The sequence below is a fragment of the Bos javanicus genome, chromosome 5 (assembly GCF_032452875.1).
Source record: "Bos javanicus breed banteng chromosome 5, ARS-OSU_banteng_1.0, whole genome shotgun sequence".
NCBI classification, from domain to species: Eukaryota; Metazoa; Chordata; class Mammalia; order Artiodactyla; family Bovidae; genus Bos; species Bos javanicus.
The window spans coordinates 117,340,571-117,361,969 of NC_083872.1; the positions used below are offsets into that span (position 1 = coordinate 117,340,571).

The 21,399-nt window shown below is 59.8% G+C and overlaps 1 protein-coding gene across 2 annotated transcripts in view; it reads right to left on the bottom strand.

Annotated features, from left to right (window-relative positions):
• CELSR1 (cadherin EGF LAG seven-pass G-type receptor 1) overlaps window positions 1-18,866 on the bottom strand; it is a 144,682-nt gene extending 125,816 nt beyond the window's left edge. For both annotated transcript variants that reach the window (XM_061418859.1, XM_061418858.1), the window contains exon 1: window positions 15,242-18,866. In XM_061418859.1, coding sequence (XP_061274843.1) covers window positions 15,242-18,851 — 3,610 coding nt within the window. In that variant the 5' untranslated portion in view covers window positions 18,852-18,866. The remainder of the gene's footprint in view (window positions 1-15,241) is intronic.
• Window positions 18,867-21,399: the final 2,533 nt, after the last annotated feature.

Consider the following 21,399-nt stretch of genomic DNA (forward strand, 5'->3'; position numbering starts at 1 on the left):
GTTACGGGGTGGGCAGGGAAGGGCGGAGACAAGCGAACCCTAGAAGACACATGGGACAGCGGGCAGCAGTGGGCAGAGGGGACGGGGCCTGGTCAGCATGAGCTGGTGCTGCCCTGGATGGACCACAGGGCTGGACGTGAAGGATGAGACCTGAGGACTCCGATGGAGTCCAGGGCGTCATGCAAGAAGGACTGTCAGGCTCGGGGAGATCGAGGTGACCGTCCAGCCCACTCTGCCCAGGACATGCTCACCATTAGCACTGAAGTCCTATATGGTGACACCCCCGGGTCAACTCTGGTGCCAGCGAGGGGCAGCAGGCAGAAGGTCAAAGGTCAAGACACAAAGCTATGTCTCCAGGCTTGGCTATAGCCCCCCAGCACAGGCCCCACGAGAGCGAGGGTGGACACCAGTCTCCCTTCCCACCAGATAGTCCGCTAGAAGCAACTGGTCAAAACACATGCTAGTGACTTAACAGTACCTTGTCAAACATCATGGGCTTCCCTGACAGCTCAGTCGGTAAAGAATCCACCTGCGATGCAGGAGACCCTGGTTCGATTCCTGGATTGGGAAGATCTCCTGGAGAAGGGATAGGCCACCCACTCCAGTATTCTTGGGCTTCCCTTGTGGCTCAGCTGGTAAAGAATCTGCCTGCAATGCAGGAGACCTGGGTTCGATCCCTGGGTTGGGAAGATCCCCTGGAGAAGGGAACAGCTACCCACTCCAGTATTCTGGCCTGGAGAATTCCATGGACTACAGTCCATGGGGTCACAAAGAGTCAGACACGACTGAGCAACTTTCACTTTCACGTCAAACATCAGTAAAGTAAAACAAAAAGCGTACAAGCTAGAGTGAAGACAATATTCCCAAGCTAGACAGGAGCGATGGCTGCACAGCGCTGAGAATGTTCCACACGCCACTGGCCCATCCACCGCGTGATGCCTGGTGGGTTTCGCGTTCAGTAAGTTGTCCTGCCTGCACGCTTGTACACGGCACACAAGACCGTGCTCAGCGATCACAGCCTCGGGCAGCCAAACGGTTTCCCCCGTGTTATTAGCTGGTGGCGCTAAGGATATATGGGCTTCCCTGGTAGCACAGCCGGTAAAGAATCTACATGCAATGCTCGAGACCCTGGTTTGATTCCTGGGTCAGGAAGATCTTCTGGAGAAGGGATAGGCTCCCATTCCAGTATTCTTGGGTGTCCCTTGTGGCTCAGCTGGTAAAGAATCCTCCTGCAATGCAGGAGACCCCAGTTTGATTCCCGGGTTGGGAAGATCCGCTGGCGAAGGGATAGGCTACCCTCTCCAGTATTCTTGAGCTTCTCTCGTGGCTCAGCTGGTAAAGAATCCGCCTGCAATGCAGGAGACCTGGGTTCGATTCCTGGCTTGGGAAGATGCCCTGGAGAAGGGAAAGGCTACCCACTCCAGTATTCTGGCCTAGAGAATTCCATGGACTGTACAGTCGCAAAGAGTCGGACACGACTGAGCGACTTTCACTTTCACTAAGGGCTTCCTCCCAAGAGGGCCGCCTCCCTAAAAGGGCCTGTTGAGTCGACCCTGAGAACACTATCAGACACTATGAGACGGCCCCGGCTGACGGGTATCACGCATGGGTGACCTTGTAACAGAACAACGGTAATGGGCGCACCCACCGCGAAGCCCCTTCTCCACCGTGACCCACCTGGGGCTCCCCACGGCCACCTCATGGCCTGTGCACCCCGGCTCTGCTCTCTCTGCCTCTCGCCAGCTCGCACGGGGTTTAAAAACAACTCTCAGGACACGGGCCACAGCCCAGGCCTGCGGCAGGAAGCTGTGCCCCAAGCTACACGGCACAGTCCCTCCTGCCGCCCAGAAGAACCTGCGCTGACCCCCCGGGTCTGACTCAAACTCGTGTCCCGGCCGGTGAGCCAGGAGACACCCTCTTTGGTTTTCAAACAGGGGTTAGGAGGGACGGACCCCGAGGCTGGGGGCGCCGGCTCCAGAGGAGACCAACACGGAGGCCCACTGGTTCCGGGGAAGCGGGATGGAGGGCGTCCTGGTGGAGGCAGCCCTTTCCTGAGGGGGTCACTTCAAAGAGGGATGAGGACCCCTCCCAGGGCCTCCCAGCTCCAGAGAAAGGAGCTGCCACGCACCGGTTTGGCTCCTGAAAGAGCTTGGTCAGCTCTCACACTGTCCCAAAGTCACTCTGGGTTCAAAAAAAAAATGCCAGACTGATGAGACAGAAACAAAGGTGGGGGAGAGCGAGTTCCCGCAGCAAACACAATGGCCTTCTCGGGCCAGCCGGGCCGGACAGCTGTCCCCACCCTGAAGGCTTCTGCTTCCTGGCTTCGGGGCCACCTCCCCCGGCTTCCCTCCCGAACGGACTCCATCCAGCACTATCTATGTAGCAGAAAGTGGTGCTGTCTGGACATAGAGCTGTCGGCCGCCAATTCCGCTTCCTCAGTCATGTTTGTTCCACGGTGAGGTGCCCTTGCACACGCGCTGAAACTCACTGCACTGGACTTCCCGTCACACTCTCACACACACATACACACACACGCACACACAAACACACCCCTGACCTCCGACAGCCACGTGCCGGATGCACAGGAAACCTCCCAGAACAATAAACCTTCATATTTTCCATTTTCTCTTCTCTGAAGATTTGGAAGGAATTTCGATTGCACAGTAGAGAATTTTCCATGCTTAGAAGACAGGATGGATCAGAAAGGCCACTCCCACAGCCGGGCCCCTTGGCATCAGGCACAAAAGGCAGAGCTGGGGGCACTGTCATTGAAAGCACACTCACCCGCCGCACACCCACCCTCCGCTGAACACACACTCTGCACCCCTGCTGCCCGAACGGGACCTGGAAGCGAGATCCAAAGGCCACCACGGCTTCCTAAGCGCATGGACAGTGCGGGGCCTGTGGGATGGCAACCAACACGGGACCTCAACCAGTGTGATACTCAGTCTAATTAGAGGAGTTTGAGGGGAAGAGAGAAGAGCACAGGGTCCCGATGGGTCACTACAATAAGGAGACCCATGCTGTGTTTCGGGTGTTCCGGTGGGCAAACTGTGGGTTCCACTGGGAAAGTTCCATCACCTGATTTCACACAAAGAAATCACTTACACGCATGAGTATGCAGCAGGTGCTGTAGTGGGTTGAACTGTGTGCCCCGAAAGATACGACCAAGTCCCAACCCCTGGTACCCGTGAACGTGACCTGATTTGGAAACAGTATCCTTGAGGATGTGATGAAGATATAAATTAAGATGATGTCATCCAGGAGACGATGGCTTCCCCGGGGGCTCACTGCTAAAGAACTCGCCTGCAATGCAGGAGCCATAAGACATGGGTTTGATCCCTGGGTCGGGAAGATCCCCTGGAGGAGGGCATGGCAACCCACTCCAGTATTCTTGCCTGGAGAATCCCATGGACAGAGGGAGCCATAGGCTCCCTCCCATGACAGGGGAGCCTACAGTCCACGGGGCTGCAAAGAGTCAGACGCGACTGAGCGACTGAGCACTCACAGCACAGCACGTCTAGGAGTGGGGAGTGTCAGTCGCTCAGTCGTGTCCGACTCTTCGTGACCCTGTGGACTGTAGCGCACCAGGCTGCTCTGTCCATGAAATTCTCCAGGCAAGAATACTGGAGTGGGTTGCCATGCTCTCCTCCAGGGGATCTTCCTGACCCAGGGACAGAACCTGTGTCTCCCGCACTGCAGGCAGAGTCTTTACTGTTTGAGCCACCAGAGAAGTGGGGTGGGCCCTGAAGTCAATAGAACTGGAGGGACTTCCCTGGTGGTCCGGGGTAAAGACTCTGCAGTTCCACGGCAGAGGGCTCGGGTTCGACCGCGTTCGGGAAACCAAGATCCTGCGTGCCGCTCAGCCAAAAACAACAACAACTCAGCAGAAGTAGAGTTGCTGAGTAGAGTTCTTATGAGTGAGAAGAAGACGCAGAGACACCCGGAGGAGGAGGCCAGGTTGGCAACTGAGGCAGACACGCTGGAGTGATGTTCCTGCAGACTGGATCCCAGCAGCCCCGGAAGAGGCAGGAAGACCCTCCACTGACAGCTTCAGAGCAAGCACCTGCTGACCCCTTGATTTCGGATCTCTGGCTTCCGGACCGTGAGAGGATAAACGCCTGCTGTTTGAAGGCGCCAGTTGTTGGGGGTGGGGCTGGACTTTGTTACAGCAGCCCCAGGAAGCCAACTCAGCAGGCCTCTAACCACAAAGCACGGGTCCAAAGAGAAGCGGCCAACCCTCCGACTCAGTCTAACAACCGGCCGATCACAAGTCCCTTGGCTTCCGAGGCTGGTGTGGAGCCCAGGCTGAAGCCTGTAAAAGTCTGTAAGTGAAGCCAGGACCCTGCAGAAGGGACACAGAGAGGACTGGGCTCAGCAAGGAAGCCACAGCTCAAACCGTCTGTGCGCAGCCCCAGCAAAGCTCTGAAGGGAACAGGAGGCTGCGGACGTGCCCGGTGGGGATCCCACACAGGACAGTCCAGAGCATTCCCAGGATGCTGCCTGAATCTCTGCCCTGCTCAGATCTGGGGGGACGGGGGTGAAGGCTCCAGCTGGCCCTGAATCTCTGCCCTGCTCAGATCTGGGAGGATGCGGGGGTGAAGGCTCGGCTGGCCCTGAATCTCTGCCCTGCTCAGATCTGGGAGGATGCGGGGGTGAAGGCTCTGGCTGGTCCTGACCACGTGACCCTGGGACTTGTCAACCTCAGCACCAGAGACCTGGGGTAACTCTGCTCCTCAATCCCCACGACACGGCAGCTTCCAAGCCCCTCTCTGAGACTAGTCACGCCCCTCCACCCGTCGGGCCCCAGAGCCCCATCAGTCGGACCTGCCCAAGCCCCAGCTCACTTCAGACCTTCCTGAGAAGCCTCACCCCACCGCCCCACCCTACAACATTCACTACTGTGCTCCCTCCGTGACTCCTGAAATCCATGCCTATGGGGGTCTCATCCTGACCCAGATGCCTCCCCTGGAGACTCCCCTTTCTTGGGGAGGCGGTTCACGAAAAAGCCCAGAACCTCTTCCTCGGGCCACCAGCTCTCTTGAAAGTCACAGTGGTGGCTGCAGACATCCTGAGTGTACCGAACGCCACTGAAGCGTCCACTTTGAAATGGTTTATTTATGCTACATGAATGTCACCCCAATAAACACGGAGAAGAGATCACATCTGATTGCTTAGATGTGTCAGAATGCCAGCCAAGTACGCCTGGACCAGCACACGTGCCGAGCTGTGGTGGGGTCGGGGCCAAGGGACAGGGCAGGGCTGGGGAGAGCAGAGCCCCCCACACGCGGGAGGGGCAGCAGTGTCTCGACCCCTCTGCTGGTCTCCCCCCAAGGCACCGGCCTCTGGTCTGGATGCCAGCCCTGAGCTGACCTCCTCCCCTGGGGACACCTGGGGACCCAGGCACTGAGCACCCTTCTGCTTACCCTGGGCCTTAAGATCCACGTTCATCTTTGTGGCTTCTCATATATAGTTAAACATCAAAGAGATTTTACCCCTGTGCCAGACACAAAATTATATGACCATGTCTGCCCCTTTTGCTGTTTACAAGACAGAGGTTAAGAGTTCAGGAACTCGCAGAATGAGAGACCTGGGCTCTGCAGGGTCCATCTGGATGCTGTCAGGACCCAAAACAGGACAAAAGGGATCAGGGCACTGCCCTCCGGGCAGCGGGACCACAGATCAGAGGCACCTGCTCCCATCTGGCCAGCACCTGAGTGACCAGAATAATTCTGCTTTGTGGCACTTAAAAAAAAAATTATCGTAAGATATACATAAAATTTGGGCTTCCCCTGTGGCTCAGCAGTAAAGACTCCACCTGCAATGCAGGAGATCTGTATTCAGTCCCTGGGTTGGGAAGATCCCCTGGAGCAGGGCATGGCAACCCACTCCAGTATTCTTGCCTGGAGAATCCCTTGGACAGGGGAGCCTGGCGGGCTACAGGCCATAGGGCCTCAAAGAGTCAGACACGACTGAAGTGACTTAGCATGCACGCACACATGAATTTTAATGTTTTAGTCATTTTAAAATCTACAGCTCAGAGGTACTAAGTACACTCACATTATTGTGCAACCATCAACATCATCCATTTCCAGAGTTCATCTTGCAAAACTGAAACTTAATACCCATCACAAAACCTCCCCCCATCCCTCTCTCCCAGCCTTGGTAATACTCATTCTTTAAAAAAAAAAAAAAGTATTAAATTTATTTGGCTATGCTGGGTCTTAGTTGCGCTACATGGCATTTTCCTTTCTCTTTTTTTGCCAGCATGCGGGATCTTTGGTTGTGGCATATGGAATCTAGTTCCCTAATCAGGGGTCGAACCCAGGCCACTACATAAGGAGTCTTAGCCACTGGACCACCAGTGAAGTCCCTGCTTTTTATCTCTACTCATTTGACCACCCTAGAGTCTCATATACGCCTACAAAAAAGCTGGTCCTTTGGTGTCTGGCTTATTTCACTGAGCACAATATCCTCAAGGTGCACCCCCGTGGCAGCCTGTTTCAGAATCTCCTTCCTTCTTAAGGCTGAATAATATTCCGTGGTGTATACAGGCCACTTTTGCCTATCCGTTCATCCATCAAAGGACGCCTGGGTTGCATCCAGCTTTGGCCATTGTGAATCATGCTGCTGTGAGCTCGGGCATTCAAATACCTGTTGAGTTCTTGCTTCCGCTTCTTGTGGGTATGCACCCACAAGTGGGATTCCTGGCTTCTGTGGCAGTTGAGGAACTGCCTACCACACCTTTTCTGCAGCAGCTGCACCATTTTACATTCCCAGCAGCACACAAGGGTTCTGATTTCTCCACGTCCTGGCCCACAATTGGTATTTTCTGTTTTGCTTTGTGTTCACAATGGTCATCCTGAAGGTGGGAGGCGGAGTCCCACTGCGGCCCTGATCCGCGTTTTCCGAGGGATCAGTGATGTTGAGCATCCCTCCCCGCGCCTGTGGACCATCTGTCTCTCTTCCTGGGAGAAGTACCTGTCGAGCCCTTTGCTGACTTTTTAATCTGGCTGTCTGTTTCTCTGCTGTTGGGTTGCTAGAGTGCTTAATATATTCCGAACAGCAATCCCTTATCAGATACAGGTTATGAAAATATTTCGTAAGCACTTTTACATGTGATCATTTCTCAGCACGTGCAAGGTGAGAAAGTACAAGAGAAAAAAGTTTCCCAAGCCACAGCTCAAGCTGCACTGCTGTTCTTTCGACCCTTCGTTTCTAGAAGCACACAGGGTCGGGAGCAGGGGTCCTGGGCAATGACCAACCCGCCCTGCCCCCTGCCCCCGCTGCAGTGTGGGCCCCGAGAGGGCCGCCCGACCAGCGTCAGAAGTCGGCACCTGTCTCTGCTGCCCCCTGAAACTTTGTGCTCTCTCAACACCAGAGACGGGTCACAGCCCCGAAAAGGACAGCTGCTGGGATGGCAGCCGCATGCAGCCGTCCCCACCGCAGGCCGCACAGCAGCTGAACTACTGCACTTCACAGAAACCGTCCCGCGACCATCAGCTCACTGATGAAAATTTATTACCCTGCAAGAGGGCTCTTATCTCCAAACGCTTAGAGCACGGCTTTGTTTACACGACTTGCTGCCAGTTTACCTTAACCAAGTGTCATTTAGATTAGGTATTTTTAAAATCCTGAAAAGATAAGAAAGATACAGAACCGGCAGTAAAAACAGACTTTTAGGAAAGAAAGAAAAGGCTTGATTGACAGATGGCGGGAGGGAAGGCAGGTGGGGGGGCTCCCTGACCTGCAGAACCTGTGCTCCCGGGGCACATCAGACAGCTACTCAGGCACGTTCCTCATCGGTGTCCGCCGCTTCTGCCCGAGGCTCTGACCCCTGCACCGGCCCTGGGTCCTGCCTGCACCTGGAGCACACCAGTCCTGCACGCCACAGCTCCCTGCGATGCGGCTCCACCACAGGAGGCCCCATAGAGGCTCAGGGGCAGCTCCCCACCCTGCTCGCCCGAGGGGCAAGGGAGTGCTCCCACACGACTAAGCGTGGAGCACACGCGGGCCTCAGCCTCCCAGCCTGGACAACGGGCCGCCACACGGAGCTTCCAGCGTCGGCACCCCCTCACCTGCACTCCCCCGTCCAGGGCCTAGCTGCTGGCCAAAGGGGGAGATCGAAGGAGGTGGTCAGCACAGTGGTTAAAGCACCTGGACACCAGGGTCTGGCCCTTCCCACCACAACCAGCTTGCCGGCCTCAGTCTCTCTGCTCTGTAATGGGCATTCTCTGAGATCCAAGCGAGATGGCGCGGGCAGGGCCCAGGCACGCAAACCGGAACAGTGGTGACCGTGCTCTCCTGTGACCTCCCGGACTCCCTGTCCAGCTCTGAGGCCAGCCTCCTCCTGCACCCCAGGCCTGCTGGTCCTCGGGGCCGGGCTCTGACCCCTGACCACGAAGCCACAGCAGAGAGGAGGCAGGGGGCCAGCGGGTACGGCCAGCGAGGGGGATGGTTCGGGGAGGCCCACAAGCCGCCGGCTCCCCAGAGCTGGCACAAGCCTCACAGGGGCCCCGGAGCGCCCACACTTTCAGCAGACACAGTGACAGGAGAGGGGCCGGACAGCTCGTCTCACATCCCCACCTAGAAAACGGAGGCTCCGCAGCCTCACCCACGAGATTCAGGGAGGAGGTACACCAGCTCACCTGCTCACCCGAGGGTCACCTGTCCTGGCGGCGCCAATGGAAAAGCTTGTGGAAAGGTGGTCACAGGCTGGTCCCCACAGCCTCAGCTGCCGACCTGCCAGGCACTGTGGACCCGACATCGTGATGTACACCAGCCAAGGGCTAGAAGGACACCCTGGCATGGGGTCCCCATCCTCTGTCCCTCCCAAGCGCCTGCACAAGCCCCCAGTCATGAGGGAGCCCCTGTGTGGCCCCTACGCCTCCGTGTGAGAGCAAAGGGGAAAACCCAGGGTGGGCTAGCTGAGGGAAGGTGATTCTACAGTTTGCCTTCAAAGCAGTTGTCAGGATTGTGTGTGTGTACACATGTAAGTGTGTGCACGTGTGTGTATTACGTACACATGTGTACACGTATGTACATATGTGTACACATGTGTGTGCATGTAGGTGTGTGTGCCTGCGTGCATGTATATGTGTGCCATGTGTGCACGTGTGTTCATGTGCATTGCATATACGTGTGTATAAGTGTATACATGAGTATCTGTGTGCGTGTGTGTATGCCTGGGTGTGCATGTGTACCTGTGTGTACATGTATATCCATGTGTGAGCATGTGTACATGTGTGTGTGTGTGTACATGTGTGTCTGTGTGTTTAAGACAAAACCACCGCCTCTATTCAGGACATCAGGAGAGTATGGACAGAATGTTGAGGATGATAAGCCCTTGCGTTGGGCTTTTCCCAGCTCCGGAATGTTCATTCCCTAAAAGGTGCCTGATTAGCCAGGGAGCCACAAGTTCTTACCTGAAGCAAAAGCAGGAGAATCCAGACACTGGAGTTTTCCTGGGAAAAAAAAAAAAGCAGCCCATTCCTTCCACCTGGGGCCAAGCCTCCAGGGGAGCAGAGGAGACTGAAAGTGCGATGTGAGGGGCTGCGCTGTTTCCGCACCAGCGCCCCCCGGCCCTCCCCGGGGACCACAGGTTCGCTGAGCACCTGCTGTGCGCCGAGCCTCAGGCCCGCAGGGCACAGCCGAGGGCGGCCCGGGGTCCTCAGCCGTGTTATCCCCTCTGTCCCCACAAGCGGGGTCCCCACCCACGGTTCCTCAGGCTACCAGGGTGACCCACCCAGACCAAGCACGCAGAAGGAAGAGGGTTCCTTACCATCCCCCTCCACCCACCGTTCAGAGAGGGCTCGCAGGAGAGTCTACGTGTTCAGGTTACAGAAGAAGAAAAAACCAAAACTATTTCCCCCAGGGCTGTGAGCTGGAAAGAATCAAGCCGAACCTGGGAACACTCTCCGCACTCTCTGCCCCACATGATAAAATCAACTTCTGTTCGCAGCACATAAGTGCTGGGGGAGATGCAGGCTCTGTGGTCCCAGCCACACCACACGTCCCGGGGCACGGCCTCTGCTGGAGGGGCGGGGGGGTGCCCAGCACCCACCCAGCTGGTTCCTCAGCGGGTCTCTGCCCGCCGGTGTCCCCCAGGTGGGCAGGTGCATGCGTGCATCAGCGCAGCCCAAAGGGGACTTCCCACAGCGTCACCAGGTCGCCAGCACCAGTCACCTTTCCCGACGTGACTTCAGCTCCACGCCTCCTTCCCAGGGGCTCGTGTGGCCGCAACTTCTCCCAGGTTTTAAAAAAGCGGTTTCTCTGTCACCCTTGCTGGTGGGTGGGGCCGGAGACCTCGGGTCACTGGGCGGGCAGCGCGGAGACGGGGGAGCCGGGTCCACCCGCTCCTGCATTAGGTCCTCAAGCAGACACAGAGGCCCCCATCCCCACCCCAGTCCCGCAGCCCCTGGTGCACGCAGCTCGGCCACAGCAGGCCCGCAACTGCCCCTGACGCTGATCCCCAGCCTGGTCCAGTCCACGGCTCCCCAAAGGGGCCCGCGCCTGCGACAGGCGCCCGCACAGGCGGGTGGAGTACCAGGAGGGCGGTACACGTTAGCTCATCGACCCCTCTCCACCCTCAACTCCACCCGCACTCCCACGGCCATCCCGCCTCCCCTCTGAGCCTCCCCGGCGCCCGCTGACCCAGTCGTCCACCCCGCAAGCCCCTCTCCACCCTGGCTCTCAGGGAGACCACCAAGGACCTCCTCTTGGCCAACCCAAAGTGACTTGGCCTGAGGCCCCCTGGACACCAAAAGGCATCGACCACTGCTGACCGCTTTCCGGCGCTCGCTCTACCTCAGCCCCCTGGCCTGGCACCCTTGATTTCTCTCCTCCTGCGGGGTGGTTATTCCAGCTCCAGTTCTCAGGCAGGTTCAGCCTGCATGACAGGCCACTCAGGCCAGGCCCCCACACCCCCAGGCTGGACCTGACCCCCGTCCCCATCACAGCCCAAGTGCCCTGCCAACGGGTCACTGACCACCCACGGCGTGCTGGTCCAGATTGTCACCCCCGAGGCCGTGCAGCGCACCTCTGGCTGTGACCCCAGCTGCTCTCCCCGGCCTGAACCCACACGTCCCACCATCTTCACGACAACGTCTAAGGGGTCCAGCCACACAGGGTCCACAGGGTCCGGCCCCCCTGCACACACCTCGTCACCCAGCTTTCTCTGCCTGTTTCCAAAAGCACAGCTCGTGAGCCGCTGCCCAGAGTTCAAATCCCAGTGCCAGCAGCCCAAGCCGGAGGCCCTGGAGGCAGGTCCAGCCTGTGCCAGGGATGCCTTCTGTGGATGAGGCTGCTGCAGGAGCAGGCCTAGGGCTCAGATGGGCAGCATGAGGTCAGGGGCGGAGGGGGGAGGAGGCTAAGGGGGGGAGGTGTTCCCAGCAGGCGGGGCAAGTCGGCTGATCAACCCCACCTCACTCCCACATCTGACCATCTAGCCTCTCGAATCCCCTCCATGCACCATGCTCACCCTAGAGCCATGTTCCCAACAGCAGTTCAGGGGAAGGGGAGATTTGCCCCACCCACCCCCACCCGCCGCCAGGAGGGCGCATCACCCTCACTGTGGTTAGGGGCGTCCCCAGCCCACCCTCCCCTTGCAGTCACTTTGCTGTTTACCCACTGTCCCCACCCAACCTCCCACTCAGGGCCAGGCACACAGTAGGTCTAGCACACAGTAGGTGCTCAATAAACAAACACTCCCTTGTTTCTGAGCCAGCGTTTCTGAAAGTAAGTACATTAACAGGACACTACCTCCAGGGCTACTGAAGCCCCGAGACGGTTAACTGCTTCCCCAGGTGCCTAAGTCTTCCAGGGCCGGTTATGTCACCGGAGAATGCAGCTCGACAACTGACGTGGTTAAGCTGGTCTGATCCTTTTCCACACGGCGAGAAGCAGAAAAGAAACATAATGCTTGCCTCCAGACACCGCCTGGTACTATGCCCACCTCGCTATTTCCTTGTTGGCAGTCGCTGTCCCTGCGATATCCTGGATTTAACTCAGAAAACACATTTTAAACCTTTATCAAGCCTAGACGACTTTATCCCATCGGCTCCCCACCGAAGTAAGCGGGTAAAGGTTATTCAGTCTCATTGTTTCATGACTTTTGAGATTTGCTGACACCTCTGAATGATTCACGGCCCGACCACTTTTACCCCACCAACGATGCCCTTACCACCCCAAAGGCCCTCAGGCCCAAAGCACGGGTCATTTTCCCCCAGTGCTGCGCTCCGTAACGTGCGACTCACGCCTCGACACCCAAAGGCACACACGTGCCCAGGTGGGTATTTAAAACGTCCGTTCACTAAATGAGCAGCTCCTAGGAGAACTACCCAAGGGGCTCCACGTGCGACCCCATGGGCTGCAGCACACCAGGCTTCCCTGTCTTTCAATATCTCTCAGGGTTTGATGGCTCCCCTCCCAATGAATGCTAAATCTCATTCAAAACTGTCCCATGTAAAACTAACACCGTGTATCACCGGATGCTTTCTAAAAATGGCGGAGATTTGAATGTGACGATATTTAGAATTCAGAGAACATCGGGGTTTTGTCCTTGGTGGGCTACACAAAACCATCAATGCTATAGGCTCCCAGACCATACTAAGACCCCCATCCAGGCACAAGGAGCTGCCCTCCTCCCAAGCGTGTCCATCTTGGGTACCACATACCCCTTCCTATCCTGTGCACCTTCCCAGCAGGCTCCTCTCCTGAAGGCACCCAGCCTGTCCTCAAGGGCTCCCACAAAACCTAGTGGATGGCTGGGCTCTCTTGACAGCAGCTCCAGGGCGGTAACAACTGCAGATTATAAGCTGCTAATAACTCCAGCTCCAGGGCGCCAGAAGCTGTAGGGTAAGGCTGTAAACCCGGAGAAGCCAGTAACACTTCAATGAAAGCAGCAGAGTTTGAAACCACAGCTTTCCCACTGTTTCTTAAAAAAGAAAGAAAGAAAACCTAAGATTCTGACTCCGGTTAACTTTGTTCCATTTCTACACACAGCCGTGCTGTTGGGAGTTACAGCTTTTACAGTTTCTAGTATTTTGTTCTTCGAAGTATTAACTAGTTGTCAAACGGCTGGAGGGCTGTGTAGGATCCCAAGGTGCCTACTTCATTATTATTTATTTAATTCTTTGGCTGCATCCCAAGGCATGTGGGTTCTTAGTTCCCCGACTGAGGACTGAACCCACGCCCCCTGCATGGGAAGCGAGCAGTCTTAACCACTGGATGGTCAGGAAAGTCTCACAAGTCTACTTTAAACCAGAGCATTGCAATAATTCGCCGTAGCAACTAATTCCTCACAACGTCTCTCTCAGGTAAGAGGGGAGGGTTTGGGTCTCGGTTGGATGCCTGGCGCTTCTGCTCGCCAGCAGAGTGACCCCAAGGAAGTGACTTTACACCTCTGAGTCTCAGCCTCTTCATCTGTATAATGGGCACAGCATGATGCCACTTGCCTCCCAGGTACTGGATGGATAAGCGACAAGGCTGTAAGAAGAGTTTACAAAAGTGCTTGAAGTCCGGCTCCAGGTGACCACCACCAACTGGGAGGTGGACACGAGGCCTCAGTGCCTGGCAGACTCCACGGGCTTCAGAGCCCAGAGCTGGACCACCGGATGTTCACTACACAGCACGGAGCGCCCGGCTCACCTTCCAGTGCGGTCCTGGCTGTGGGCCCACCAGGTAGACAAGACAGCCCTCAGTTCCCAACCTCCAAAGACTGAAATCCATCCTAAACCCCTTAACCAGACATCACGGGCCGGGGAGGGCCACACTCCTGATGCTTCGGACACAAACACCCTCGCTCCCAGCAAGCTCCGGTTCCCACAAAAGCACCATGTCCCACGTAAGTTCAAAACTCTATGATGTTGCCAAGACACTTTTATATAGGCTGAATTTTCCACTCTGCTCTACCTAGCAGATACAGGGGGAAAAAAAAATGAAAGTGGAAATTTGAGAGAGAGACTTTTTAAAAAAATTATCGTTGCTCGGAAAATCCATAACCCTGATTGACAATTCTCCTTAAGGCTCTATTCCATATTCTCTACACACAGTCACAACTTCACAAAACCCACGATATTCACCTGCGGGTAGACTAGGCGGCCAAAGTCAACGTCGCGGTACTGCACTGCCTCCAAACCGGACCTGCAGATACCAGCTTTTATAAGCAAACAGCTGGAACCTACATGCAACACAATCCCTGATATATGGAGAGTTATAGCAAAATGTGGAAACAAAATAAATCCGAGAAGTAACTTGCTAATTCATCCAGGGGTATGCTGCATTGTAATAATTTATCATTTAAACAACTCATCTGAAATATTGACTCAACTGCACAGATCGCAGCCATTCTTGATGACGGTCTCGTCTCCTAGTTAAGGTCACGTCCTGCAGGAGCCACCTGGGGTCTCTTGACTGTCCCCCCCCCCCACCCACTCCCCTTCTCTCTTCCTTGTCCTTCTATCTGCCCCCCTCTCTGCCCCACCGCCCTGCTTGTCCCGGGGGGTCAGCAGCAGGGAGGGCACCCTTGCCCACCTGGGTCGGGCTGGCCGAGCCGGGACACCATCCCTCCAGCCCCAGAGCGGGCAGGCTGGGTTCCCACACTGGCTCCAGCACCAACCTGGGCAGGCCTCTCAGTTACACACAAATTACAAGCCCCTGTCCAGGAGCACAAGCCAAGATCAAACGAGGCTACGTTTTCAAAGCGCTCCCACAGGGACGAGTACGCAGAAGCCCGCCTGTTATTATCTGGAGGAGACAGAAAGGAGAGACGAAGGCAGCTAACTGCAGCCGTCTTAGAGGGTGACTCAGGGACCCATCCAGCAATTTCCAACGGTCCCACCCGGGAACTAATTGGCACCTGGGGAGGGCAGTGACCTTTGATCTTTCCCAACGGGCGAGTGCTGACTGCAGAGCACCATCGAGCCAACCAGACGACTCAGATAACCCCAGAGCCAGGTTTCAATAGCACAACGCAGGGAGCCAGGCCCTCTGAGAAAAGCCTGGGAAGGCCCGGTCTTGAACTTGAAGATGCCCAGGCCTGCTCCCAGTAAGCTCAGTGAGAGCAGCCATGTGGCCTGCCTCCCGCGAGCGGTATTCCACCATCCAACCTAAGGCCACAGATCCCCATAGAGCCACCGGGGCCCTGCCCGAAGGTGCGCCGGCTTGCCAGGCGGCTCCTGGCAGCCCCCTGCCGCTCCCTGGGGGGAGGGGTGTGCCCCGAGGAGCCCCTGCGGCCACTCACCGGAAACTGACACTTCCATGAGCGCCTCCAGAGGCCGGTTGTTGTCCAGGTCCCGGCTCAGCTGCAGCTCGCCCGTGGCGGGGTCCAGCAGCAGCAGCTGGAGCTCGTTGCCCTGCAGGAAGGTGTAGTTGAGGCTGTCCGAGAGGTCGGGGTCGTGGGCCGGGATGCGGCCGATCACGCCGGTGGGGAAGCTGTTGGACTTGTTGGTGACGTAGTTGTTGAAGAGGATCTGGAAGTCCGGCAGCACCGGCGGGTTGTCGTTCTGATCCAGGAGGCGGATGTGCACCGTGGCCCGGCTCACCAGGGGCGCCGACGTGGCCTGCACCACCAGCACGTACTCCTGCCGCACCTCGAAGTCCAGCTCCACCAGGGCCCGCAGGTCCCCGCTCAGCAGGTCCAGCTGGAAGACCTCGGGCACGTTGCCTTCCACAATCTGGTACATGATCTGGGCGTTGGGGCCTTCGTCGGGGTCGCTGGCTCGAATCCTCGCCACCACGGACCCCACCGGGCTGTTCTCCTCCACAAACAGCTCCAGCTCATCCTTCTCAAACACTGGAGGGTTGTCATTAATGTCCAGGACAGTCACCTGGATTTCCACCGAGGCGCTCAGGGACACAGGGCTGCCCCGGTCCACGGCCAGAGCGCGAAGGTTGTACACCGCCACATTCTCCCGGTCCAGCCGGCGCTGGGTGCGGATCACGCCGGACGTGGGCTCGATGTAGAAGTCCCCGTCACCGTCGTCCCCACCCTGGAAGGTGTACAGCAGGCGGCCATTGGGGCCAGAGTCCCGATCGGTGGCGGAGACCTGGAGGACGCTGGTGGATGGCGGTGCGTCCTCGAAGACGGAGCCCTGGTAGAAATCCCGCAGGAAGCGGGGCGCGTTGTCATTGGCATCGAGGATGAGGATCTCCAGGGAGGTGGTGTCGGACTTCTGGGGGATGCCATTGTCCCGAGCCGTGATGGCCAGCGTGTAGGCGGCCTGGTCCTCGTAGTCGAGCTCCGTCATGGTGTAGACGGTGCCGGTGTCGGGGTCGATGCGGAACTGCGGCACGGGGTCCTCCAGCACGTAGGTGATGCGCGCGTTCTCGCCAGTGTCCTCGTCCGTGGCGCTGATGGTGGCGATGGAGGTGCCCACAGGCCGGTCCTCGCTGACGCTCACCGTGTAGTGCGAGCTCTGGAAGACGGGCCGGTGGGTGTTGGCGTCGGTGACGTTGATGAAGACCTGTGCGGTGTGCGAGCGCATGCCGTCGGACGCAGTGACGGCCAGCACGTACTGCCGCTCCTGCTTGTAGTCCAGCGGCAGCGCCAGCGTGATGAGGCCGCCGCCGCTCTGGCTGCTAAGCGCGAAGCGGTTCCGCGTGTTTCCACCGGTCAGCTGGTAGGTGATCACGCTATTGGCGTCCCGGTCGAGGGCTCGCAGGGTCAGCACGCTGCTCCCCACCGCTGCGTCCTCGTTCAGACGCAGCTCGTACACCGGCTGCGTGAACACGGGGTCGTTGTCGTTGACGTCCAGCACCGTGATGGACACGCTGGCCGAGGAGCTCATGGGCGGCGAGCCGTGGTCCACCGCCTCCACCCCGAAGCTGTAGTGCTCGACCTCCTCGCGGTCCAGCTCCGCGCACACAGTGATCCAGCCCGAGCTGTTGTGGATCTGGAAAGGAAAGTCCGCGGCCGGAGCCGGGGCTGCGGGCGCAGCACCGCCACCCCCCACGGAGGCTGAGGCAGTGTCCACCAGGCGGTAGCGCAGGCGTGCGTTCTCCCCCGCGTCAGCATCCACCGCCTGGATGTGCAGGACCGAGTGGCCCAGAGGCACGTTCTCCAGCACGGCTGCCTGAAAGGGGCTGCTCACAAAAATGGGGGCGTTGTCATTAACGTCCAGCACCTGCACCGAGACCAGCCCCGAGGAGTTGATGAGCGGCGGCCGGCCCCCATCCTGGGCCTTGATGCGCAGAGTGTACTCTCGGATGGTCTCGAAGTCCAGCGGGTTGATCACGTCCAGGCTGCCGCTGAGCGAGTGCAGGTAGAACTGCCCCTTCAGGTTCCCGCTGACGATGCTGTAGTGGATGGCGGCGTTCTGGCCCTGGTCGCGATCCGTGGCCTGCACTCGCAGCACCGGCGTGTTGACGGCCACGTCTTCCGGCACCTGGACCACGTAGCGCTTCTCGCTGAACTGGGGGTAATTGTCGTTCTCGTCCTCCACCACGATGTGCACGGTGGCGGTGGCACTGAGCGGGCCCGGGTTGCGGCCCTGGTCGTTGGCCTCCACCAGCAGCTGGTAGCTGGCCTCCTCCTCCCGGTCCACCACCGCCCGGGTGCGCACCACGCCCGAGCGCTCGTCGATCTCGAAGACGCCGCGCGCGCCCTCCAGCAGGCGGTAGCGCATGTTGGCGTTGGAGGGCGCGTCGCCGTCGGTGGCGCGGATGGTCAGCACTTCGTAGCCCACCTCGAGGTTCTCGCGCACGCGCTCGCGGTACTCGGACTGCTCGAAGACCGGGCTGTGGTCGTTGGTGTCGCTGACCGTGACAGTGAGGTAGGTGGCGGCGGAGCGCCGCGGCGAGCCGTGGTCCACCGCAGTCACCTTGAGTACGTGCGTGTCCTTGGTCTCGCGGTCCAGCGGGCGGGCGGTGCTCACCAAGCCCGTGTCCGCGTCGATGAGGAAGTAGCCATTGGAGCGCTCATCAAACAGCGCCTCCATCTGGTAGCCCAGGCGCCCCGCCTCGCCCTCGTCGGGATCGTGCGCTCGCAGCTCAATGACCGCGGTGCCCGCGGGCTCGTTCTCGGGCACCGACACCTGGTAGCTGGGCAGCTGGAACTGCGGGGTGGTGCTGCCGCCAGCGCCCCGCCGGGCCCGCCGCGCCGGCCCCCCCACGGCGTGAGGCAGGCCTGACGGCGACGGCGACGGCGATGGCGATGGGGAAGGCGTCCCCGAGGCCGCCTCCAGCGCCAGCTCCACCCGGACGGTGCCGGCCGCGCGCCGCAGGGCACAGAGCAGGAGCAGGCGGGCCGAGCCCCCGGGCGGCAGGCAGACAGGGCGGCGTGGGCAGCGGGAACCGGGGCGCGGCGGGCAGCTGCAGGCGGGAAACGTGGTCAAGGCGGCCAGCGCCGAGTGTAGCGTGGCCCCGCCGCCGCCAGGGGCCGGGAAGCACAGCATCGCGCCGGGGCCAGGCACCGCTAGCACAGCTCGCGCGCGCAGCTCGGCGCCGAGAGCCCGTCGGCCCCGGAGCCGGGCGCCGCAACCGGGACCGTGCGCGCGTGCCCGCAGGCGGAGGCTCAACGCCGTCTGGGCGCTGCGGTCGGCCAGGCGGACCTGCAGTGGCAGCGGACGTCCCCCCAGGCGCGCGCAGCCCAGGAGCCCCGCGCCAGGTCCGCGCCGCCGCCCGACCAGCCGGCCGTCGCGGCTCACGTCCAGCAGTTCCCGCAGCGCCCGGGGCGTGTGCGCCGCGTCCAGCGCATAGGTCCAGCCGGGCCCGAGGGCGAAGGCGTGGGCCCCGCCGGGCACTTGTAGCTCCCAGGCGGCCGCTCGGAGCCCCAGCGCCGGTAGGGCGGCGGCCGCAGCCAGCAGCAGCAGCGCGGGCAGCACGGGCGGCGGCGGCGGCGGCGGCGGCGCCATGGCCCGGAGCCCGAGCCGGGCGCCCGAGCACAATCCATGCACCCGGCGCGGCTCCGCATCCACCCGGCGCGGCCGGGGGGCGGCTCCCGCGCGCCCGGTGCCGGGCCCTCGGGGCGGCTCGCGCCCCGCCTCCCCGGGGGCCCTGGAGGGGACACCGGGGGCCGGGCTCCCGGTCTCCCCCGCAGCTTCCACTTCAAGAGCACTTTGCGAAAGTTTGCGAAGTTGGTTTCAAGATGGCTCCTCCGCGCGTCCCGGGAGGGCGTCGCGCATCAACCTGCGGTGGCGGCGGATCTGGGTGGTTCCAGGTGGCTCCTGCGCGGGCTCGACAGGGCGGCGTGGGAAGCGGGGCGGGCCCGCGGCGGGACCAGGGCTGCGCTCCCGGAGCGGGACGGGCCGCACTGCTCGGCCGAGACCCCAGCGGCCGGCTGCTGCCTGGGCGGTGCGCTCGGCCAGCGCCCCCAGCGCCCGCGCTCTCCCCGCCCCTGGCCCGGCCCGGCCCCGCCCCCGGCCCCGCCGCGTATTGTTCGGCCCCTGGGGGAGCCGGCCCGGAGGTGCGCGCCGGGAGGATCGCTATGGAGACGCGGGGGCGCAGCGGCGGCGGGGGCTGCGGGCAGGGCCCACTCTCCAGCGGCCTCCCCACCCGGCCTCCCTTGGGGGCAGGGCCGAAGGAGTCGGGCCGGGAAAGGCGGGCGGAGCGGCGTAGGGGGGCGCCTGGTGCCGTGGCCACCAGTGCGGCGGTGGCTCCACTCTCCGGGGGCTGAGAGCAACCGAAGCCCCCCTCCCCACCCCGGCAACGCTGATCCGTGGAGACCGCCACCCGGGCTGGACCGACAGGGGAGAGTGAAGGGTGCGGAGGCTCCCGGGAGGGGGCAGGTCTCCAGCGGCGGCTGCTGCCTGGGTGGGGGTGGGGGTGGGGGGTTACAGATTTACAGCCATATGCCCGAGGCTAAAGTGCTTAACCCAGAGAAATTTTCCTGGACTTTGAAACTCTATAGGCGACTAACCAGAATAGGGTCCCCTTGGGTTTAAAAGGGAACTTTTAAAGGAAAAGAAAAGCAATCCGAGTTGACACTTGGGATCGGAGTTGGAGTCGGCGGAGGCGAGCTCGTCTCCCGCGCGTGAGACTGGCTGGAGCGCACAGTTCGCGGCCGCGCGCTCGGGCTCGAGGCCCCTAGGCTACGGCCGCAGCGCAGCGGCCCGGAGCGCAGGCTCGGGGGGCGGAGAGCCGCCGCGGGCGAGGCGGGGGGACCCCCAGAACCCTACGACAGCGGCCAGTCTCCGGCCCCACCCCGTCTCCTGCGGGGAACAGGCCGGGAAGGGAGTTTTAGGGCTGAGACACCACTGCCGCCTCCTACGGGGCGCAGATGGGGAGTGGGTGCTTTAGAACTGACACCTGCCTCGCTTCCTACGGGCACAGCCTGCGGGCGGGGGGCTCGTGCTGCGAGACACCCTCCCGCTCCCGCGGGGCTTTAGGGCTGTGGCCCCTCCTGATGGGAGATGCACTTGTCGTCCGCGAAGCTCTGGGTCCCAGAACACACTCTAGCCCCTCGCCTCCCAGCGGTCGGGGGCATCCGGACGGAGTCCCCTCCTTGTGACTCCCCCCGTCCCCCTCCCCAGGCAGCCGTAGGGGTGAGAGTCCTCACCCACTCGTCCTGTCTCTAGAATGGAGTTTTGGGACCCGGGCGGCATTTCTGAGCTGAGCGCCAATAGCTGTGGAGCTGGGGCACAAAAAATAAACAACCCATATGGCTGAAAGTTACCGAATACAGTGTGCTTAGGCTGAAGGCAAATACCAGCATTCTCTTCCCCTCAGCAACGATTTGAATACGTTATTATTGACCTAAAACGTAAATGGGTTTTGGAACCTTTTAATCTGGGAGTTTCCACTGTTAAGCCCGGTAGGGAAATGCAGTCGGTGCTGCTTGTCCATCCCTTAAATGTGAGGGTCCAGGGCCTCCCCAGACTGCCCTTCCTCTTCCTGGGGAGGGTCAGAGGGCAGGAGTTCTAAGATCAGGAAGGCTGGGACCCTCCCCATCCCAGACTCCTGGAAAGCTCCCAGCCGGGATTTAGGGGAACCGGGACCCCTGCTGGAGAAGCCCTGGAGCGCTTATTTCGCAATGGGACTTTGAATAGGGTGGGTTGGGTTTAAATAAACAAAAGGTTGTGTTGCACTGCTCTTGCTGGTTTCTGAAAATTCAGATGCAGTGAGTGGGTTTAGGCGTGGACATGCTTTCCTGGAACAGGACACCTGCCAGCTGCAGGCCACCGCAGGGACAGCCCAGCGCCACTTCCTGATTCCAGGGGCCCAGAGGGGGACGCAGGGACAGCTTCCACTCCCACAGAGGTCAGAAGCAGGCTGCCTGCCACACTGTTAGGAATGAACAGTGAAAAGATGGGAAAAGATGGGAAAACAGGGAAAAGATGAAAAATAGTCAAGGACGTGATGAGAGCGTGGTCAAGAGGAGGGCTGGGGAGCAGGGGGTGACGGCTTCTACACCTGAGGGTTAGCGGAGTATTGGCTTTATGATCTTGCAGTGAACTCTTTTTT